Source organism: Taudactylus pleione, unplaced genomic scaffold (genome assembly GCF_031769625.1).
Source record: "Taudactylus pleione unplaced genomic scaffold, aTauple2 ptg000120l, whole genome shotgun sequence".
Classification (NCBI taxonomy): Eukaryota; Metazoa; Chordata; class Amphibia; order Anura; family Myobatrachidae; genus Taudactylus; species Taudactylus pleione.
The window spans coordinates 7,508,802-7,528,559 of record NW_028284522.1 but is presented as its reverse complement, the minus strand read 5'-3'; the positions used below and the strand labels follow the sequence as shown (position 1 = coordinate 7,528,559).

Below are 19,758 nucleotides of genomic sequence, written 5' to 3'. Positions count from 1 at the left end.
GTACCCAGCTTGCACTGGGATTAACGTTGCACTGGCAAAGAAAGGACTGCTCAGCATCCCTTAAATACCAAAGGAAGTACATGGTTGCTAGGATTCCTTATAATGCTATGGCTGGATTGGCTGAAATTAGTCACTTGATGAAATCCAAGATGGCGGAGCCCATGTCAAGCTACAGCGCTGCCTAAAGTGACCCAAACTGACCCCTGCATTCAGGACTCTGTGTCTACATGACCCTGAATTATGCAGCGCTGACCTCTAGATGCTCGTGCACCCGCCAGAGGGACCCCACCACAGCATCTGAACAGGTAAGGCTCGCTGGCCCCGGACACACAGCCCTGGTCACGGCAGTACCCCTTCCTTTATGGGTGACCTCTGGGCACCTCTTGGGTTTTTCAGGATTTTCTGAATGGAACTTGCAAAGAAGACAAGGAGCATTCACATCTTCCTCCTTTACTCAGCATCTTTCTTCGGGACCATACCCCCTCCAGTCCAGCAAATATTGGAGTTGTCTACAGCGGTATCGAGAATCCAGGATCTGTTTAATTTCAAACTCCACTCCTCTCTCGGTATGGACCTTGGGAGATGGAGGCAAAACTGGAAAGAATCGATTTAGAACCAATGGCTTGAGAAGAGAGATGTGGAAGGAGTTAGAAATTTTAAGATATGCAGGAAGTCGAAGGCTATAGGCCACAAGATTGATCACCTCCGTAATAGTAAAAGGACCAATGATGCAGGGGGGGAAAACTTTATAGAAGGTACTCAGAGTCGAACATTATGAGTGGAAAGCCATACCTGGTCCCCGACTTTCATACTGGGAATGAACCTCCTCCTCCTGTCAGCCCCTAATTTGTAATGATGGGATGTTTTCAGTAGATCCGCATGAACCTTGGCCCAAATTCTGTAGAAATCTTGTAGGGAGGTAGATACAACTGGAACATCGAAGGCTGGAAGACTTTGGAACTCAGGGACCCTGGGATGATGACCATAGACCACGAGGAAATGAGCCAGTCCAGTAGAAGAATACTATGAACTGTTTTGTGCAAACTCTGCCCAGGGTAAAGAATCAACCCAATTGTCTTGTGAGGAAGACATGTACATCCTCAAGAATGTCTCTAGGTCTTGATTCACCCTCTTTGTGCACCTCTTGGTCTGGGGGTGATAGGCTGTTGAGAACTTCAACTTCAACTTGACTTGCAGAGCAGTACACAAGGCTCTCCAAAATTTAGCCATGAGCTGAACCCCCCAGTCAGAAACAATCTCGGTTGGGAGTCCATGCAGACAAAATATATGAGAGATGAAAATCTGGGCTAGCTCAGGGGCGGAAGGTAGTTTCTTGAGGGGAACATAGTGAACCATCTTGGAAAAATTATCAATCACGACCCAAATAGTAGAGTAACCTTTAGAGACAGACAGGTCGGTCATAAAGTCCATGGACAAGTGGGTCCAAGGTCGAGTCGGAATGGACAGGGGTCTCATTTCACCGGTGGGTGCTCACCATGGAGTCTTATGTTGGGCACATTGGGTACAGGAAGAGATGAACTCAGAGATTTCAGCTTTCATGGCCTTTGAATCACCTTTAGGGAGCCAGGATGGGACCAATCAAGATTGGCTTGTACCTTTTCAAGATCCACTTTTAATCCAGAGCCGGAGATAACGTATCCCAAGAAAGAAATGGAGGACACCCTGAACACACATCTCTCGAGCTTGCAGTACAACTGGTTCTTACATAAGCGAGACAGGACATCTTTCACATGTTCTTGATGTTCCTCTGGAGAGGAAGAAAAAAATCAAAATATCGTCGAGATAGACCACGACAGAGGAATACAGCAGATCTCTGAAAAAATAATTCACAAATCCTTGGAAGACCGCAGGGGCATTGCATAGGCCAAAGGTCATCACCAGATATTCAAAATGTCCATCCCGAGTATTGAATGCGGTCTTCCATTCATCTCCAGGTCGTATTCGGATGAGGTTGTAAGCCCCTCTCAAGTCTAGTTTTGTAAAAATGGAAGCACCCTTGACTCTGTCGAAAAGTTCGGTGATAAGAGGCAAGGGGTAGCGTTTTTTACAGTAATGTAGTTTACTCCCTGATAGTCAATACAGGGACGTAAGCCTCCGTCCTTTTTGGCAACAAGAAAATTCCTGCCCCAGCTGGAGAGGTGGAAGGCCTTATGAAGCCCTTTTGCAAATTTTCCTAGATATATTCGGACATTGCTTTGGTCTCAGGCAAGGACAACGGGTACGTGCAACCACAGGGCGGTGACTTGTCGGGAATCAATTCAATAGGACAATCCCAGTCCCGATGTGGAAGAAAGGAATCAGAAACTCAGAATAATTGTCCAGGATCGGATCTTTCCTAGAGAGGAGATACCCAGTCCAGAGCGGACACTGACAGAAGAGACACAATGTAGGCCAACTTGGATTTAGCCGTAGCGAAGTTCGCTGGTTGCCACGTGAATTGTACGTCACACTGGTTGAGGAATCCCCTGCACAGTTTCGGGTTTACAGTGACCAGCGAAGCCTGTAAATTATCTTGGCGGAGGGATATCTCTTCTAAATACTGGGCCAGCTATTGCTGCGAAACTTCCAGCCCTTCCAGGTGACTGACGATGCCTTGGAGAATATCTGTCCTGGGATCCTGTCCATTGGCCGAATCAATTTGGCCAGTGCAAACTGTCATGGGAGGAATAGGGCTTGGACCCGGAGTGGAACTAGGAGAGGTCTTCAGGGCAGATGGTTGGTACTGGAAGCAAGCAGGTTTCAGAGGGGTATTCTTCATGAGTAGCCCACTGGCAGGTGGTAGCCCAGATGGAGGTATACCCGACAGATATGCTGAGTAAAGACAACTGGTAACTGGCTGACTGGGGAGAAACGCAGACTGTTTGGATGTCAGCAGGAGTCCCCCTAAGGGTGGTGGCCTGGAGAAGCACTGCTGTCTCACAGAGGTCTGACAAGAGTAGCTGGAGCCTGGAGCAAGCAGGGTCTGTGGATAGTAGCTAGGAACAGGTATCAGCAAGGGAGTACAGAGAACTAGTACCCAGCTTGCACTGGGATTAACGTTGCACTGGCAAAGAAAGGAGTGCATGGTTTCTATGATTCCTGATAATGCTCTGGCTGGATTGGCATAAATTAGTCACCTGATGAAATCCAAGATGGCGGAGCCCATGTCGTGCTGCAGTGCTGCCTAAAGTGACCCAAACTGACATCTGCATTCAGGACTCTGTGTCTACGTGACCCTGAAGTATACAGCGCTGACCTCCAGATGCCCGCGCCCCTGCCAGAGGGATCCCACCACAGTGTCCGAACAGGTAAGGCTCGCTGGCCCCGGACACACACAGCCCTGGTCGTGACAATTAGTAGCCATTTTTTTTAAATTAGATCTTTTTGATGGCTGGTAGATTAGCACATATCCCAACATCAGTAATCTTGGACTTGGGGCACGGAGGCATGGCAGCATCGTAGTAGGCTTAACTACACTCAGTGAGCATGCTGGTTGGGAGGTATGGATTAATATTGTAAAGTGTCAGACACCAAATGTTTTTAGCAGCTCATTCTATGTGGAGAGTTAATACTCATAACACAGTTTTGTTGTATGCCATTGTTGAGATGGTTTAATTTATAATAAAGATAATGAAAATAAATTAAATATAGCTTATGTCATAACAAAAGTTACAGTAGTTACTTTTTTCTCTAAAGAAAAGTGGTCTTCTCACTTGAATCTTAATATAAGTATCTATCAAATTCCTATTACAAACTATTAAAGCTTGAGTTTAATATACAAAATACAGTATGTTATGTGTAAATCAAAGCCCTTGCTATACCATTGGTCGGAAATATAACCTCTTCCAAGAAACTGTCTACAGCTGAAGGCTTCATTATGGTTCCTCACTTAGTGACACCTCTGAAGCACCATCCTCATGCCACTATAATAACATATATTACAGATGTCATGATCATCTAGAAATTCCACATTACACTAATAAATCTTCAAGCTAGAAAATGTTCTGTGATGATATCATGCAAACAACAGTAAGGGGTTTGTAGGCAGATCCTGTAAGCCAAGGTCTGTGGTGGCAAAATTACAGGGGCAGCAGTCTTACCTTTGCTTCACGATGTTAATTGTTTTTAATCTTTAATTATCTAAAATATGCCGTATCGTTGTAAATCTCAGGAAGTACTGACGATAAGGGGGCACTGCCATGGTTATGTGAGGCACAGTAAGGATGATTCCTAGGTGTATTGGGGCATGGGAAGTTCTGTTACCACGTTTTATTTTGGACTGTTGGGGGCTATGTAATGGAGTTATTGCAATTTGTTATAATCTGCACAATTCCACATAGAGTAATACTATTACTGTATGATTTATTTCACACTTCTGATAGATTAAGCCTATTAGATTCGGACTCCACACTATAAAGTGGAGCAGAAATGATGACTTAGAAAAGCAAATGGTGACTGACAGGATGTCGGAACAGCTGGTTTGTTTAAAATGCTCCCATGTACACGGTGGAAGCAGCCATTCTGTTGGATGAAGCAATATTCATGTAAATGCAGCCTCCTATTTACCTAGGAACTAGTGACATCACTGAATACTAGCCCGCATGGATGTTATGTAACTGCTCTGCAAAATGTTCTTATACCAGAGGTTCTCAAACGCGGTCCTTAAGGCTCCCCAACAGTTCAGGTTTTAGAGATCGCCATGGCTGAGCACAGGTGACTTAATTAGTGCCTCAGTCAATTTGATGTAACCATCTGTGCTCAACCATGGCTATATCTAAAACCTGTAATGTTGGGGAGCCTTGAGGACCGCATTTGGAAACCTCTGCCTTACACTATGCTGCCAAAGATCTGCTTTTTGGGCCCATGTCTGTCCTGTTTACAGAGCCAAGGGGTAATTTTAGTGGTGGAATCTTTTCTCACATGACACAATGCAATGTACAGGTTTGTGGAAGATGTGTTGAAACTCTTGTCATGTTTCCTTAGGACTTGTACAGTGGATTGATTGGGCCCCTTGTGATTTGCAAGAGAATCTTATTACCATTCCTCTTACCGAAAGTATCCCTCTCTCGCTTCGCTCTTCTTTTTCTGATTTTTGATGAGAATGAATCCTGGTATCTAGATGACAATATTAAGACATACTCCAACTATCCAGATGAGGTGAACAAAGAAGATGAGACCTTTGTTGAGAGCAACTTGATGCACAGTACGTTATTATTTTCCTAATATCGCTCGAATATTACAATTAGGATTATACTGATGATGACTAGTGATTCATAGTCCACTATTGCCGAATTCTAATCACTGGTTTTACTACTGTGCATAATAAGTTTCCAGGTTTCTTTACAACAGTCGCCTTTTTTCAGCTGCAATTTTTATCTCACAGGACCTCACTTATACAGTGTTGGATGTAAGCGCTTATTTCCCCAGAATCTGCTCTTGTCTCTTTATTGTGCATGTGCGTTTTATTGTGATGTGTGTCTTTTGTCCTCGATACTCCAATGGGCCATGATGTAGACATGGCAAAGCTACGTAACAGTGCAGAGGGTTAGGTATATGACAAGATGAGTTTAGTTCCTCATAGCAGGCTCAACGTGAAGTTGCTTATGATGCCTTACACATGCCATAACATCAGTAGATCGTGAGGAATTAGCCCCGTTCTTATGTCTGGCAGAGCGCCACCCTGCCACAGGCTCATATCGTTGTTTTTATTTTTTTGCAACCTAAAAAGAAGTGTAGAGTGAATGCTGTGCTCCTAGGAATCTTCAGGCCATGTGGGGCACCTGATTATTAAGAGTTCCCCTAACAAATTCATATTATGAGGAAGTGTGAGTAGAAATGCAGGTCTCTAATTTCTACTGACCTAACTCTGAGATACTCTGTAAATGTCAATATACTCAGTACTTAGCAAAAAAAGCAATTGTCCCACTGCAGACACCCATTGCTATGACTAGAGTACGACCAAACAATCCACACTGTTCTATTTGGCCCAAAGTGTGCTAATCTGATGACACGAATAATCTGATGGCGCAAATAATCTGATGGAGCAAATAATCTGATGGCACGAATAATCTGATGGCATGAATAATGATGGAATTAATAATCTGGTGGCATGAATAATCTGATGGCACAAATAATCTGATGGCATGAATAATTGTTTATTTCAGACTGAATGTTTGTTATAATCTGAAGATGATTCGCTGGTTCCTCTACAGAGGAGGCCGTCAATTTTGTGATGAACCAATATTTATGTGATTGTAGTTTATCAATCCACTAGGAATTTGTGTCTCATGCCCCATTAATGTCACTAGCTACTAGTAAACTAACATGCTGAATAACTTCTAAGGCCACACACTAACATCTTTCACTGCATCAGATAGCTGTCAGAGATCACTTCATCATCATTGTGAATAATATTTTATTTAATTTCAGGTATCAATGGGAGAATGTACGCCAATTTACCTGGCCTCACTATGTGCGTCGGAGATCATGTAATGTGGCATCTCATTGGTCTGGGGAATGAAGTGGATATACACACAGTGCATTTCCATGCACACAGTTTTAAATACACGGTAACCATTTTTGGCCTTGTTATTTTTATGTATGAACATGGCCTGGCTGGCAAGTTTTAGCCTGGGGGCAAATGCATGAAAGTGGCCCTGGGGTTTCTACATGCACAGGGCAATGGAAAAATGGGCTTGACCCAAGCCTACGCAAGTACAAGAGATGGAGAGTTGTACACATTTCAAGCACATCTCCACTTATGGCTGAAGGGGCATAAATGGGCTGTAATGGCCAATCTCATGGGCGCACCACAAGATGTATAAAACTCTGCATACAGATGAATATACACAATTTATTCCGTACACGCAAAGTGGAGCACATGTGCCCAATTCCGTCTCACAATCATTACGCCCAGCTGGAGAAAGTCTCCCTCAAAGTATCTAAATTAAACATACAAATGTGAGCGCTGGCACTGGTCACAAACCAAGACAAATCATAACAATTATGATTAATATACATTAGTAAAAGTCCCACTATAGATCTACTGTAAAAGCAAATAAGAATATTACTGACTTGCCATTAAAACATACATTTAAACCTTGAAGTAAACAATCTGCTACAAATACACCAATTTCAGCAAAATAGTGACCACTTTAAATTGGTAAAAGAAACAACAAATTATAATTCCCAACGATTTTCTTACATAAAAATCTGATCCCAGATCTGACAGCCCCCCCACTTCTCTCAATTACAATCATACCCAAATCTGCCCCCCCCCCCTCCACTTGCAGACATACTCCAGATGTGACAACCCTCCTTCATTCCTTTATTATTATCCATTTAAGGTCGGACATCCCATGACCCAAAACTGCCCACCCGATCTGACAACAACCCCAATCCCTCATTGAAATGACCCCCAGACCTGATAAACTCCACCAGTCCTTCAGTGAAAATCATGTCCCAGAACTACCACACAATAACCCCCCCCCCCCCACCCTGTGCTATAAAAGAGCCATTTAAAATAAGTCCTCAGATCAATGGAGTGACCTAATACAGCTAACGGTACTCACCCAATGCTGCTGCTCTATGGTCCTTTATATCTCTGGCAGCGAGCATGCTTACACTGCAGTTTTCCCTGATTGGTGGATGGCTGGTGTGATCCACCAATCAGTGTTTAGATACTACAACAACTGTGTTTGATGGGTGGCCAGTGCCATCAACCAATTGACACTGCTAGCACCTGGCAGTGCAGCCACAGAACCCGGTAGTGGAGCTGAGTATGGACAGGATATAGCTAGAGGCTGGGAGGCAGGGAGAGAATACTGGCTGGCCACCCTGATTGTGACTGGGGAACATCATCTGTCTGCCTCCTGGCTGCGGACACAAATTCCTAAAGTATACCAGTCCGGGTTGTAGATGCCACCTTTCCCACCTGTCTCTGTAAGATAAAAGAAAATAAATAATGATTAAGCTACACATTACACTCTAAGTAAAACATGCTAGATATATTCTGCTTCATGTTAACAATGCAGAATATGTCTCCGTTCATGACAAGTTCTTTAGATTTAGTTATTCTTGTAATATAGGAGCATCCAAACTTTTTTCTTGGAGTGCCATATTAAGAAAATGACTGAACAGAGAGCGACACATTTCCTCCTCACAGTGAGCCTCCCAGCAATTAGACATATGTAGAGAAAGGAAAACAAAAAGGCTTTTTTTCTGTGCATTCCTTTTATGCTACTCTTTAGACTCAGATTCAATACATAGAGGGGAATTCAATTGCAGGTGAAGGGTGTGAATTGCCATTGCCATGGCATTTAAACGCCGGCAACAGCAGCCCGTTTCGCACCCTTCACCTGGTCAGTCAAATGCCCGGTTTGCTCAAAAGTGCTCACTACCCTATGGGGTAACGAACAGTTTTGAGCGAGATCCCGCTGCCGTAAAGTGTGGCGGCTAGGCAAATGTATTCGCTCCTAATTGAATTCTTAACCCTTGTATATGAGATTTATATCTTTAGAATCCTACAGCAATGAGGATGCAACATATATACTCTGCTGTATAAATGCTTATCAAGTAGATCAGTTGCAGACATATACTGATTAGTTTATCCTATGCTATGAATGAATGGAGATAATAGGTAGTATTTGTGAAGGGTACATTATTTAAGGACACAATATTGGGATAATTAGAGAACTCAGTGGTGCTTATTCTTAACCAAACACTTCTCTTACAAATGCTATGTAACAGCAAAACCTAGGTTATGTTAAGGTGCTATATCTGAGTAAGCACAATATGACTTCAGTTTATGAAGAATTTCTAACCTAAATAACAACAGGGACTACCACACCGGTTTATCTCGATGCACCCCTTTAATTTGTGTATAACTCTCAAATTCTATAAGGGGTTTGCTACCTGCTGCCAATTAAAAGAACTGAAAAGAAAAAGGAAAGAGAGGCAGTATTGCGGTGCACAGATCGAGAAAAAATGTACATAAAAAATCAACCTTTATTAGGTATTCATTAAAAATTATATCCCCTTAACGAAATACATAAATTGGTGAAGTATTAAACAAATTATGAAATGATAAAGAATAAAGAAATGAGATTAAAAGAATGCACTTGGCATCTCACCCGTATTATAATGGACTTCCTATGGATGTCAATTAATGACAAAAGTGTTGGACAAGTTTCCTACTCTGTATTTATATTATCATTGCTTATTGATCGTAATAAACAGAGTTCCTCTTCCCTATAGAGCAACCTTATTGAAACAATGTTGCATTTGAAGTTGTTACAACATATTATTGCTTTTTAGCAGACACAAAATTCTCCTATTCAGAAATGACAGGAATTATCCTTCTCAGGCTACTTGTATGTAGGACATTTGAATCCAAACTATTCATTAATATGAAATAAATATAATTTATACATAGGTCCATTTGATGTAGCTTTTTTAGCTGTGTTGATATATTTTAATAGGACAGATGGTAAGTGCTTACTCAGTCACTGCCCTTTAATATGAGACTGACTGGATACCGGCAACAGGAATAAGATAGGTAAGGGTATTTAAACCCAACAGACCCGCCCATCGGGTTGGCTCCATGAGTAAGCAATAGGCAAAATGCGCATCAGAGGAACTTTGCAGTAAGGGCTAATCTGCTTCACCTCCGACACTAACTCCTGCCAATGATTGTAACGGCTGTTGTAAACTTATCAGCCGGGCAGTGACTGAGTAAGCGCCGGAGGTTAGACGCTGATACCTGTGTGACATGTGAAACTGTGTTATTGATCTGCAGTGGTCATAACACTCAGACTAACAGTGAGGGTTGATGTGATTAAAGATAGCCGCATATCTGGGTGGCATGAACGGGCAGTCACTATAGATAACTACCTCTAATTTCGGATCATATTAATTGATTCTGAAAATATGAGGAACTCAACCCTCATAACCAATTTAATGTGAAAATACTGCACACTACAGCTGAATTATTCATGATTATAATGACCACTTAGAGACAGTTACCATCTGTCCTATTGAAATATATCAACACAGCTAAAAAAGCTACATCAAATGGACCCTGTGTATGAATTATATTTATTTTATATTGATGAATTGTTTGGATTCAAATGTCCTGTTTATTACTATCAATAAGCAATGATAATATAAATACAGAGTAGGAAACTTGTCCAACACTTTTGTAATTAATTGACATTGATGGGAAGTCCATTATAATATGGGTGAGACCCCAAGTGCATTCTTTTAATCTAATTTCTTTATTCTTTATCATTTCATAATTTGTCTAATACTTTGACAATTTATGTATTTTGTTAAGGGGATATAATTTTTAATGAATACCTAATAAAGGTTAATTTTTAATATTAATTTTTTCTCGATCTGTGCACCGCAATACTGCCTCTCTTTCCTTTTTCTTTAAGCACAATATAACTAATATACCTGTTGGGTTTTTTGGTCTTGGTAGATGTGATATCTGATGAGTACATCCCCATGAAGTGTTGCACAAGAACAAACTTCATGTTATCTCAGGGGGCTTACGTATGTGAACACAATGTATCTGATATGTCTGTGTAGTGATTGATATCACAAATGATGTATACGTCTTTATGAATTGATGTGTGGACAATTAACTCCACGAAACTTTAGTGTGCATATTTTGTGTAAGCACATTATAATAGACACATCAACCTAGGCTGCTGTTTCACATAAGTATCTCAACTCACAGATCGTTGATAATACAGAGGAAATTAACCTGTGTTTGTTTATTGCTCATAAGACTATTCATTTGGAGATGATTCATCAATGAGACACCCCATATATTTCACCACCAAGACACCCTTAATGATTCTATATCTCCTATATACTCTCTATTATATGTAGATTATCATAGGTGAACCTGAACCCTCTTAATTGATATACACTAGGGTAATTTTGATATGTGTACACACCCAGGTTCATGAAGGAAAACTTGCATTAGAACAATTGTTCTGGATTACTGCCTCCATTATATTTTCGCTCTTTGCTCTTAGTTCTCTTTTTTGTGATTCCTTTTTGTATCTTCTGAGCATTTTAATACAGTATATAAGATGTGACAATTTCAGTTATTTTTGATCTCTAGTGTTATATACTAGATATCACGTGCATCTGCTTAGGAATCCGAATAAATGTTGGTCTAAGGACAGACATAAACTTGCTATATTCATTTCTTCCATACCTTCTAGAGAAACAATATTTTAATTGACCATAATAAAAGTTAGATTTTAATTTGTATTAACAGTAACACAAGAGTGCCCCAGAAAAAAAGCCTTTTTTTCTATCTCTACATATGTCTACTATTTTGGCTCTAGGGAGCACCAACATCCTGAGCAATTTTCAGACCCAAAATAGGGCTTATATATATTAGATGTTGGTAATAAATATATGACTATTACATATATACTTTCTGCGCGGATACACCACTTTTTCTTCACAATCTCCCAGCAATTTGGTAAGGGTCTTTGCTGTGTAAATTTCATTCTTTGACACACTAAAAAATCTTGAGAATATTAAATTGCAATTTTACCCATGGTAATGAGAAGTTTTATTGATTTGAATAATGGATATAGCAACTGAAAATTATAATTCATATGGGGCAGCAGTATGGCAAAGAAAAAAAAATCACACATCAATGTTTTAATTATTGCTTTTTTAGCTATAAAATAGTCAATACAAATACACATTATTATATACAATAAGTTATTATTGACTGAAAACTAAGAACACAAAAGTCTGCATTACACTTTCTCTATGCATCTAGAAATAAAACACACTAGATGTCTTTAACAACTATCTTGCCTTTAACGGTGTAATAGTGCCTATCTGATTCACACCAACCTGTCACTAGACTCAGCTAAGTGTTTCCCGTTTGTATTATATCACAAGTTGTGTCACAAGAGATTGAACAGTGCTGTAATCACTGACAGGGCCATCATATTGGAGCTAAAGAGGTAACTTCATGGTCTTACTCATTGGTAAAATGTTTGTGCCTACTCTGACATCCAAACTGCAGTTCGATCGGTGGGCCGGATTGCAGCATGTGGTACTGTAGGCAATAGTTTGGATGTCCCTTCTGTCAAATGTATATTGCAGTCATATTTGTATGCATTAGTTGCATTTAATCCTAAGAAACTGGCACAATTTGGTCTAAGTAAAGAGTTGCAGATTTGGCCCAATAGCTCTATTCACAAATCCCTTTCTACTAGTCTTAATCAAATAATTGTTTAACAATATATGTTAAGGCTATAAAAAATAACTTTTTGTACAGTTATTCCGTTACTTTTCATTTTTATTTTTTGAATTTCACATTTTTTGCTCACTTTAAAAGACAATATTATTAACTTTCAAATGTTTGCAAAGGCTACCTCAAAGAAATGATTCATGAGCTATTGATATCGGCAGATATATTGGGCATCAGCTGTGCTGCACAGCCAACACAATATGTCCATGAACGACGTCGGTCACAGACATATCTTCTGGTCACACAGTGTGTACCCAGCATAAGGGCTCTTGGAGGGCCTGCGGTGACACCCATATGCAACCTGGACTTGGGGAATCTTGTTTTTTCAGAGCTACTGTGCAACTTGTCTTAATAATAAATAAACAGTATACACAAGGACAGATGAGAAAGATTTGTTACATTTCAGTTGATTAAAAGGAAGAAAGATTTGCAATTGCTTGTAAAGATGAGGTGTGTATATTTAAAACAAACGTCTGTTTTCCTGTAATAAGAAACTGGAAGTGACCATGTTTTCCATATTGTTTTAATTTAAACTGCTATTAACACATTATAATTTGCTAAGTATAATGCAATTACCATGGCAACCACAATCACCTGACATATGAATAGTGGATAGAGAGGCTTTGGACCACTAATACCCCTTTTCCACCTAAGTCCCAGGTCTGACCCGGGATTTGGAACATGGTTCCAAACTGGGTCAGACCCTGGACAGGCCCCTTTCACACTGTAGCGCTGTCCCAGGTTATTCTTGGGTTGGCAATGTTTACAGTACATCCGTATGCAGTGGAACTTTTTTACAGGTGCTTGGAGATGACATCATCTCCAAGCGCCAAGAAATCCAGATCTCCCTATGCTGTAAACAGGACCTAGGTCAGACGACATGGGCTACCTGTTTACACTACTGGGTTACACTGGTCGTTGCTGTGTTAAACCCTGCAAGCTACACAGGTTGGATTGCCAGGTCACTTGACCCAGGAATCCAACCCTGTCCCCTTTTACATTGAGCAGCAACCCAGGTTTTAGCTGTGGAGTAAAAGGGGTATTATACAATATTTGTACAATGTACAGTTTTCTAAATACAGCCATATACACTGTACACAACATGTAAAATACACAGCAGGAATGCTGTTAGAAGCCAAGCATATACCTTTATGAGATACGGGATGAGTTCATTTATATAAATTCATACACCAGACTGAAATAGGAAATAGTTTTAACTAATGGGGAACAGGGGGATTTGGATTGAAGAGATAGAAAACATGTCTGCTGGATGAATTGTGTACATATTACTAAGTACCTATTTTCTGCTCCCCAGACTGGAGTAGTTTATCGGTCAGATGTATTTGATCTTTTCCCTGGAACTTTTCAAACTGTTGAATTCACTGCAAAGAACACAGGAACATGGCTATTACACTGTCATGTGAGTGACCACATCCATTCTGGAATGGAAGCTTTATACACAGTACTGGAAAGTAAGTTATTATCGTGTTGCTTGCACATGCTGGTGTTGTTTCTCAGTTACAAGGGCAGCAGCAATGACATCACTGAATGACTTCAAGGACTAGATGGCAAAAAGATGGTGGCTGAAGGCTCTTTTAAAGGGGATGGAAACCCTGGTCACATCACAGTATTTATGACTGTTAGAGCAATACCCGTGGGACTAATAAGAACCCTAGAACTGCTTTGTGAGGTCACCTATAGCAAGCCACTTTTCCCATGGATCTCTATAGGCTCACAGGTGCTTGGCTGCCCACAGATTTTCAGCTTCAAGAGACTTAATATCCCTAGGTATTGCAAAGTAGGTGAAGTGAATGGAACTCAATTGGAGGCAAATGGAACATGTTCAGTGAGTACTGCATAACAAGTACAGTATACATTCCCATGTTAGAGTAGGCAGTGTGCAAAGCAAATTCTAGTAAACAAATCAAGATCAATGCTGGCAAATTGTCCAATGAACAATCCAAGGCCAGGGTGGACAGTTGACAAGAGTAAGACCATAGATAGGCTGATGTCAGGACAGGAGACAGAAGCAGGCTCCAAAGACAAGCTGGTTCACAACAGGAAAAGAACACAGGATCAGCACGGGGTCAGGCTAAATTATGACCAGGACAAGTGCGCCAGAGAGAGTCTTTAAAAGCCTGGAGAGCAAATACGAGATAGTTTGGGGGGTAAATGTAGCAACCTCCGGCTTGCAAGCATCTGCAAATTTCCAGTTAGTCTGCCCGATATTTTAAGTGCAATCAATTCTGGCTATTTCATTTGCCGCTAGAGCAGAGCAGTAACTAGAATTTTTGGTGCCCTGGGCCAGAAAGAGAATTGGGGCACCCCCCAATAATTTTTTTAAATAGGGACATATAATACAATGATGTGTGCACCCGAAAAATCCGCGTGGCCTCATGGGGAAGGGGGCATGACAAATCTGATTTGTCCCATACAATGATTAAGGGGTACTGATCCCCTTGTACCACTGTTATCCAGGTGTCACTACCAAAAATAGTGTAAACCCAATGGCTGCAGTGATGATGCACAATAATTATGCAGTATAACTTACCGGCTCTAGATGTAGGAGAGCACTGGTGAAGTAGGATTTGTCCATCAGAATAGCCATGCACAAGCCAGGAGCCGGCAGTGTAGATTACCGACTAAAGGTATAGAAAGATGTTACTTGTAGTATATATGCAGCAAATATCAGCGGCAGGGAGATCAGTGTCGCATATATGACAGTACTTTGAAATGTGTTAAATAAACAGGATGTGACTGTAGGTATTTGGGGAGGTGGCCAGATGGAGGGGGAGTCAGCCAGGGAGGAGATAGGAGCAGCCAGGAAATGCCGGGGATAAAAGAAGAGGAAGCTACAAGTGACAATGATTATAAACAGAAAATTGACAGGCCCAAACAGCGCCCCCTGCCCTTTGGTGCCCTGTGCTGTGGCACATGTCGCGCCACCACAGTTATGTCCCTGCACTGAAGCTTCAGTACCTGAATCACATAACCAATGAACTAAGCAGCAAGAGCAACCATTGCCTAGCAAAGAAGCCTAGATAACAGCAGTAATGTTGGCTGAATGATGCTGTGACTCACTGCCTAGTAATAGACCCATGTATTGTGGTGCCTACTGCAAATCATAATACATTAATTAGGAGCTTCAGCAGCACCTGGATGTACAGCACTGAGCCAGGGAATAGATATGAACCAATGAAGAAGCTCACATCCAATTCTGGGGTTCCTTTTTCATCCAGGTGCACCTCACTGTAGCCCAGTGACCTTGCCCATTCCTGATATTGTTTTCCTTTAGTGTGTGTGTACATACAAATGTGCTTTTACATATGAAAGTGTTTGTTTTGTGCAAAAAATATTCCTATACAAGCACAGGGAGCAACACAGTCTACACCATTCAGGGCATCTTTACACATCAGGTCATTTGCAAACTAGAAAGAAGCTCTGGGGACTCTGTCTAATTGAAAATGCCCACATTTTTTATATTTCTTAACTAACCCTTAAAAATAATACTTTTAGACCTATTAGGATGATAAGTACTACCTATGGTTTTAAGTGAGTCTGAGTTTCATTCATTTGTACTTTTTTCTTCTACAGAAAAACGTTAATTAAAAAAATCATTATTCATATATCTGGACATTCGAAGCATGCTGGAAAAGATGCAGCACAAGCAACTTGCCATTCATCTGTGTGTACCAGTATCTTTGCCAAAATAAAACAAATATCCATTCATTTATGTGCTTTCATTTCCCACTAAGATGATAAAAACATATATATGTTACTTGTATGAGCAATTTAAAACCATGATATAAAATTGGACTGTTTGGCTAGTAGTAGAATAACCAATCATGAGCTTTGTCTTTTATTCAATATAGGATGCAACCTATCCAATAGGCTACATCAGATCAAGCCAAGAACAGAGAAAGAACAAATCAATTAGGGCATTATAATTTATTTGAAAAAATAGGGGGGACTATCTTTTTTATTTTATGAATATGCCAACGCTATTTTATTTATATTTACTATAAGGGGACACAATTTCATAATGTTTACCATAAGGGAAAATATTATATTATTTATTTAAATAGGGGGCACTACTTTAATAATCATTCTATAACAGGTCACAAACCAGGGATACCAGGATGGTTATCTCCAGGTAGGAAAGGGGAACATGTTTGATCGCTCTCCACCCATACCCCTAGAGGACCGGACCGATACTGATTAGGATAGCCAGGATTGGGCTACTTTTTTTTTTTATCAAATGTATTTATTTTAACAGTATGACCGGCAAGAAGGTGAATGCAGGTATCTCACTTGCCACAAACACATCTATTGTTCCACAACTTTTTGCAGTTATTTTTGTACACTTATTTCATTTGGTGACTTGCATCTGGAACAGTAAAAAAAATTGTAGCGACAGTTTTATGTAAAAATATAATAAGGTAAAGTACAGCATTGTGAATAATATCGTCTTTCCAACTTATTTACTTCAACAAAATCTATAGAAACGTGTTATACAGTGTAAACCTTTTTTTGGATTGTAAGTGACAGATAAAAAAAATTAGATACAATTTCTGTAGAGATGTGTGTGAAGAGAAAGTATGTTAGGAAGGATGCTTGTGTAACAACCCATATAGGCTTCCTCCAGTCATCCATTTACTATAAAGTCGCTGGTGAGCTCTACAAATAATCAGAAGCTTGTTATTGTACAACTTCAATAATATTCATTAGTTTGAAAGTTGATACAAATTAACTTTTGGCCAAATATATACCTTTGCAAGTTCACTTATACCCCTTTCAGATATACAACCCCGGAAATTTCCTGCTCAGACCCGGGAATTTCTCCTGTGCAAATTCCCGAGTATTTGGTCGAGACCCCCCTTTCACACTACAGTGTCTACCCGGGAAATTCACAGATAGACCCCTTTCAGACAAGAGCAGGGTTTTTCTGCTTACCTGCCTCTTCTCTGCCGTCTGCTCCTCCTAGCCTATCCCCTATCTGGCTGATGATGATGATGTCATCATTCAGCAGCCAAAAGCCGGCCAATCGTAATGCAGTTTTTTTTATTATTACTTTTTTAACATTTATTTTAATTCCCTGGTGGTCCAGCGGGAGTGCGGGCGGCCCGCTGTGGCACAGCCGGCCGGTGCAGGGGGTGGTGAGCAGCAGCGCTGAGCGTCCTATAGGACGCTCTGCGCTGTCAGCTCAAAGCAATAGCGCTGAGCATCCTATAGGACGTTCTGCGCTGTCAGCTCAAAGCAGTAGCGTTGAGCGTCCTATAGGAAGCTCTGCGCTGTCAGCTACATGCAAAAGCTGCTTGGTGTTGCCCGGGAGTAGTAAATTCCCGGGTAGCACCATTCAGACAGATGCAGAGTAATTTCCCGGGACTTAAGTTTCCCAGGAAAAACCCTAGTCAATTGCAGGGGCGGCTACCCGGGAACGTGTTCCCGGGTAGGTACCTTTCACACAGACATGAGACCCGGGAATTTTGGCTGAGGCAGGTCAAAATCCCGGGAATCTCAGTATGTCTGAAAGGGGTATAAATCATTATTTACCATAATTATCTGTGAATTTTTCAGCTACACTTAAAATTAGATTAATCTCACATATTCGTAGAACTCAACAGAGAAGGAATCAGCCATCACAGACACGGAAATGTATGCACACTCATCAAAAATGCTTATGCATCCATAGCCAAGCAGAGAAACTCATTTTGCTACAAAGTTCCTTGCTCTATAGTGGAATGGACAGGAGTCGGAGGGACATGGAAGCACATCCAAAGTACAGCAAGGGCACATTCATACAAGATGCTTCCCATACTGACAAGCAAGAGGCCTGAATACATTTGTGATCTTTTTCAAGTAGATAGGAAGTTATTTTTCCATCTGGGCGATGAGTAGGACATAAGGGAAGAAGCATGTGGTAGGCTTAGTTGTCTCCAGAAATTGGCAAACAACTGGCCAATACAAGAACAATTGATGCGAGCTTGGTTGAGCATTAGTTGGGCTCACCAAGAGGTTAGCATAGGAGGAAGGTCTAGGTAGCTCAAAGAAAAGTACATGGGAGGAGGTAAGCCAGGAGGCACTGGGTGTCATCGCAGAGTGTACGTTTTGGGAAGGTCCACCATATGTAGATTAAAAATGTCTCTTTAGTCACATTCCCATCATCAATAGTGGGTGGTAGAGGAAAATATTGTGGAGAGCTTATGTGGGTGTAATACCATCTTAAATAACTTGAAATTTACCTGGTAGCAACTTTCTCTTTAATTATGTCCCAATAGTTTTCCTCAGATGGAGAAATTATGTCTTTTTGCAAATCCCTCTCCTGTCAGTTCTGGCTGATGTGTGTTGTCCAGTAATAAAGTTTTACATCTGGGAAGCCTCTACTATCAAGAGCAGTGGGTTTCATGTGTACTGTATGTTAAAGCAGATGCTGGATGGTTTGTATTTCCACACAACTTTGGTGAGAGATTTTGGTGGTACAAAAACGAATGGTGGATCTTGAATGTGACGGTTTGAAAAGTTTAGAGGAGTCTGAGTATAATGTTCATATTAATGGCAATGATCCTGCTAAACTACAACATGAGTAAGGGCTATTTCACACGCAACTGTTTTATCCATCCCGCAAAATAAACAGATGTTTTTTTTACCGTTGTTTAACTTGAGTGAAAGTTACAAATACATTACGGCTTCCACACTACACAAACACGGCACGGTTGTCGTGTTACAGCCGTGACAACCACTGACTAGGATGGCTGCCATCCACGGTTTCAGTTTTAAAGATTGAAAAGAGATTGAAATACACGGTAATAACATTACACATGGCACAAAACCATTGTGTGTGAAAGGGACTGATCCAGAGAAATAACCTGATGGTTTTTTTATGTCCAGACAAAACTGTTATGTATTAAAAGAGCCTAAAGGTTTCCAGGAGTGGATATTGGATTGATTGCTCAAAAAAAAAAAAAAAGGACCTGAGAAATTCTGTGAGTATAGGCAGTCTTTGGAGCATAATGACTTAATCCTTGATATTTTTATTTGCCATTTGGAATCCATGTTGCATGTGGGGATCCAGCAGTCATGTCTGGGGACATTCAGTAACATTACCTCTAACTTAATGTAGTTCATTTTGTAGACAACCTGCATTTGTCCATGACCTAAAGGGATGTAGTCAAAATGTCGGCATTGACATAATGTCATCATTATAAATGTCAACAGTCAGAATGAAGACATATGAAAATAGGGTTGGTTAAAATATGAGTGTTGACATTAAATACACAGCTGACCTAAGAATTTAAGTAGGGTTTTGTGGAGGGTGAGGAAGACCTCCACCCCAAAAAATTTGAAATCTTGCTCTCTGTCTTTCCCTCTGTCACCTTGAATGTCCTGAGTGGATGTAATAGTCGCTGTTATTGGATTGATAACACCAGTCTGCGATGAAAAAGCTTTTTTAACAAATTTATGTGAAA

At 40.7% G+C, this 19,758-nt stretch overlaps 1 protein-coding gene across 1 annotated transcript in view; it reads left to right on the top strand.

Moving 5' to 3' along the window:
• LOC148524212 (ceruloplasmin-like) overlaps window positions 1-16,005 on the top strand; it is an 86,587-nt gene extending 70,582 nt beyond the window's left edge. The window contains 4 exon segments of the mRNA XM_088472072.1: window positions 4,984-5,203; window positions 6,430-6,569; window positions 13,608-13,764; window positions 15,887-16,005. Of these exon segments, the coding sequence (XP_088328198.1) occupies window positions 4,984-5,203; window positions 6,430-6,569; window positions 13,608-13,764; window positions 15,887-16,005 (636 nt within the window).
• Window positions 16,006-19,758: the final 3,753 nt, after the last annotated feature.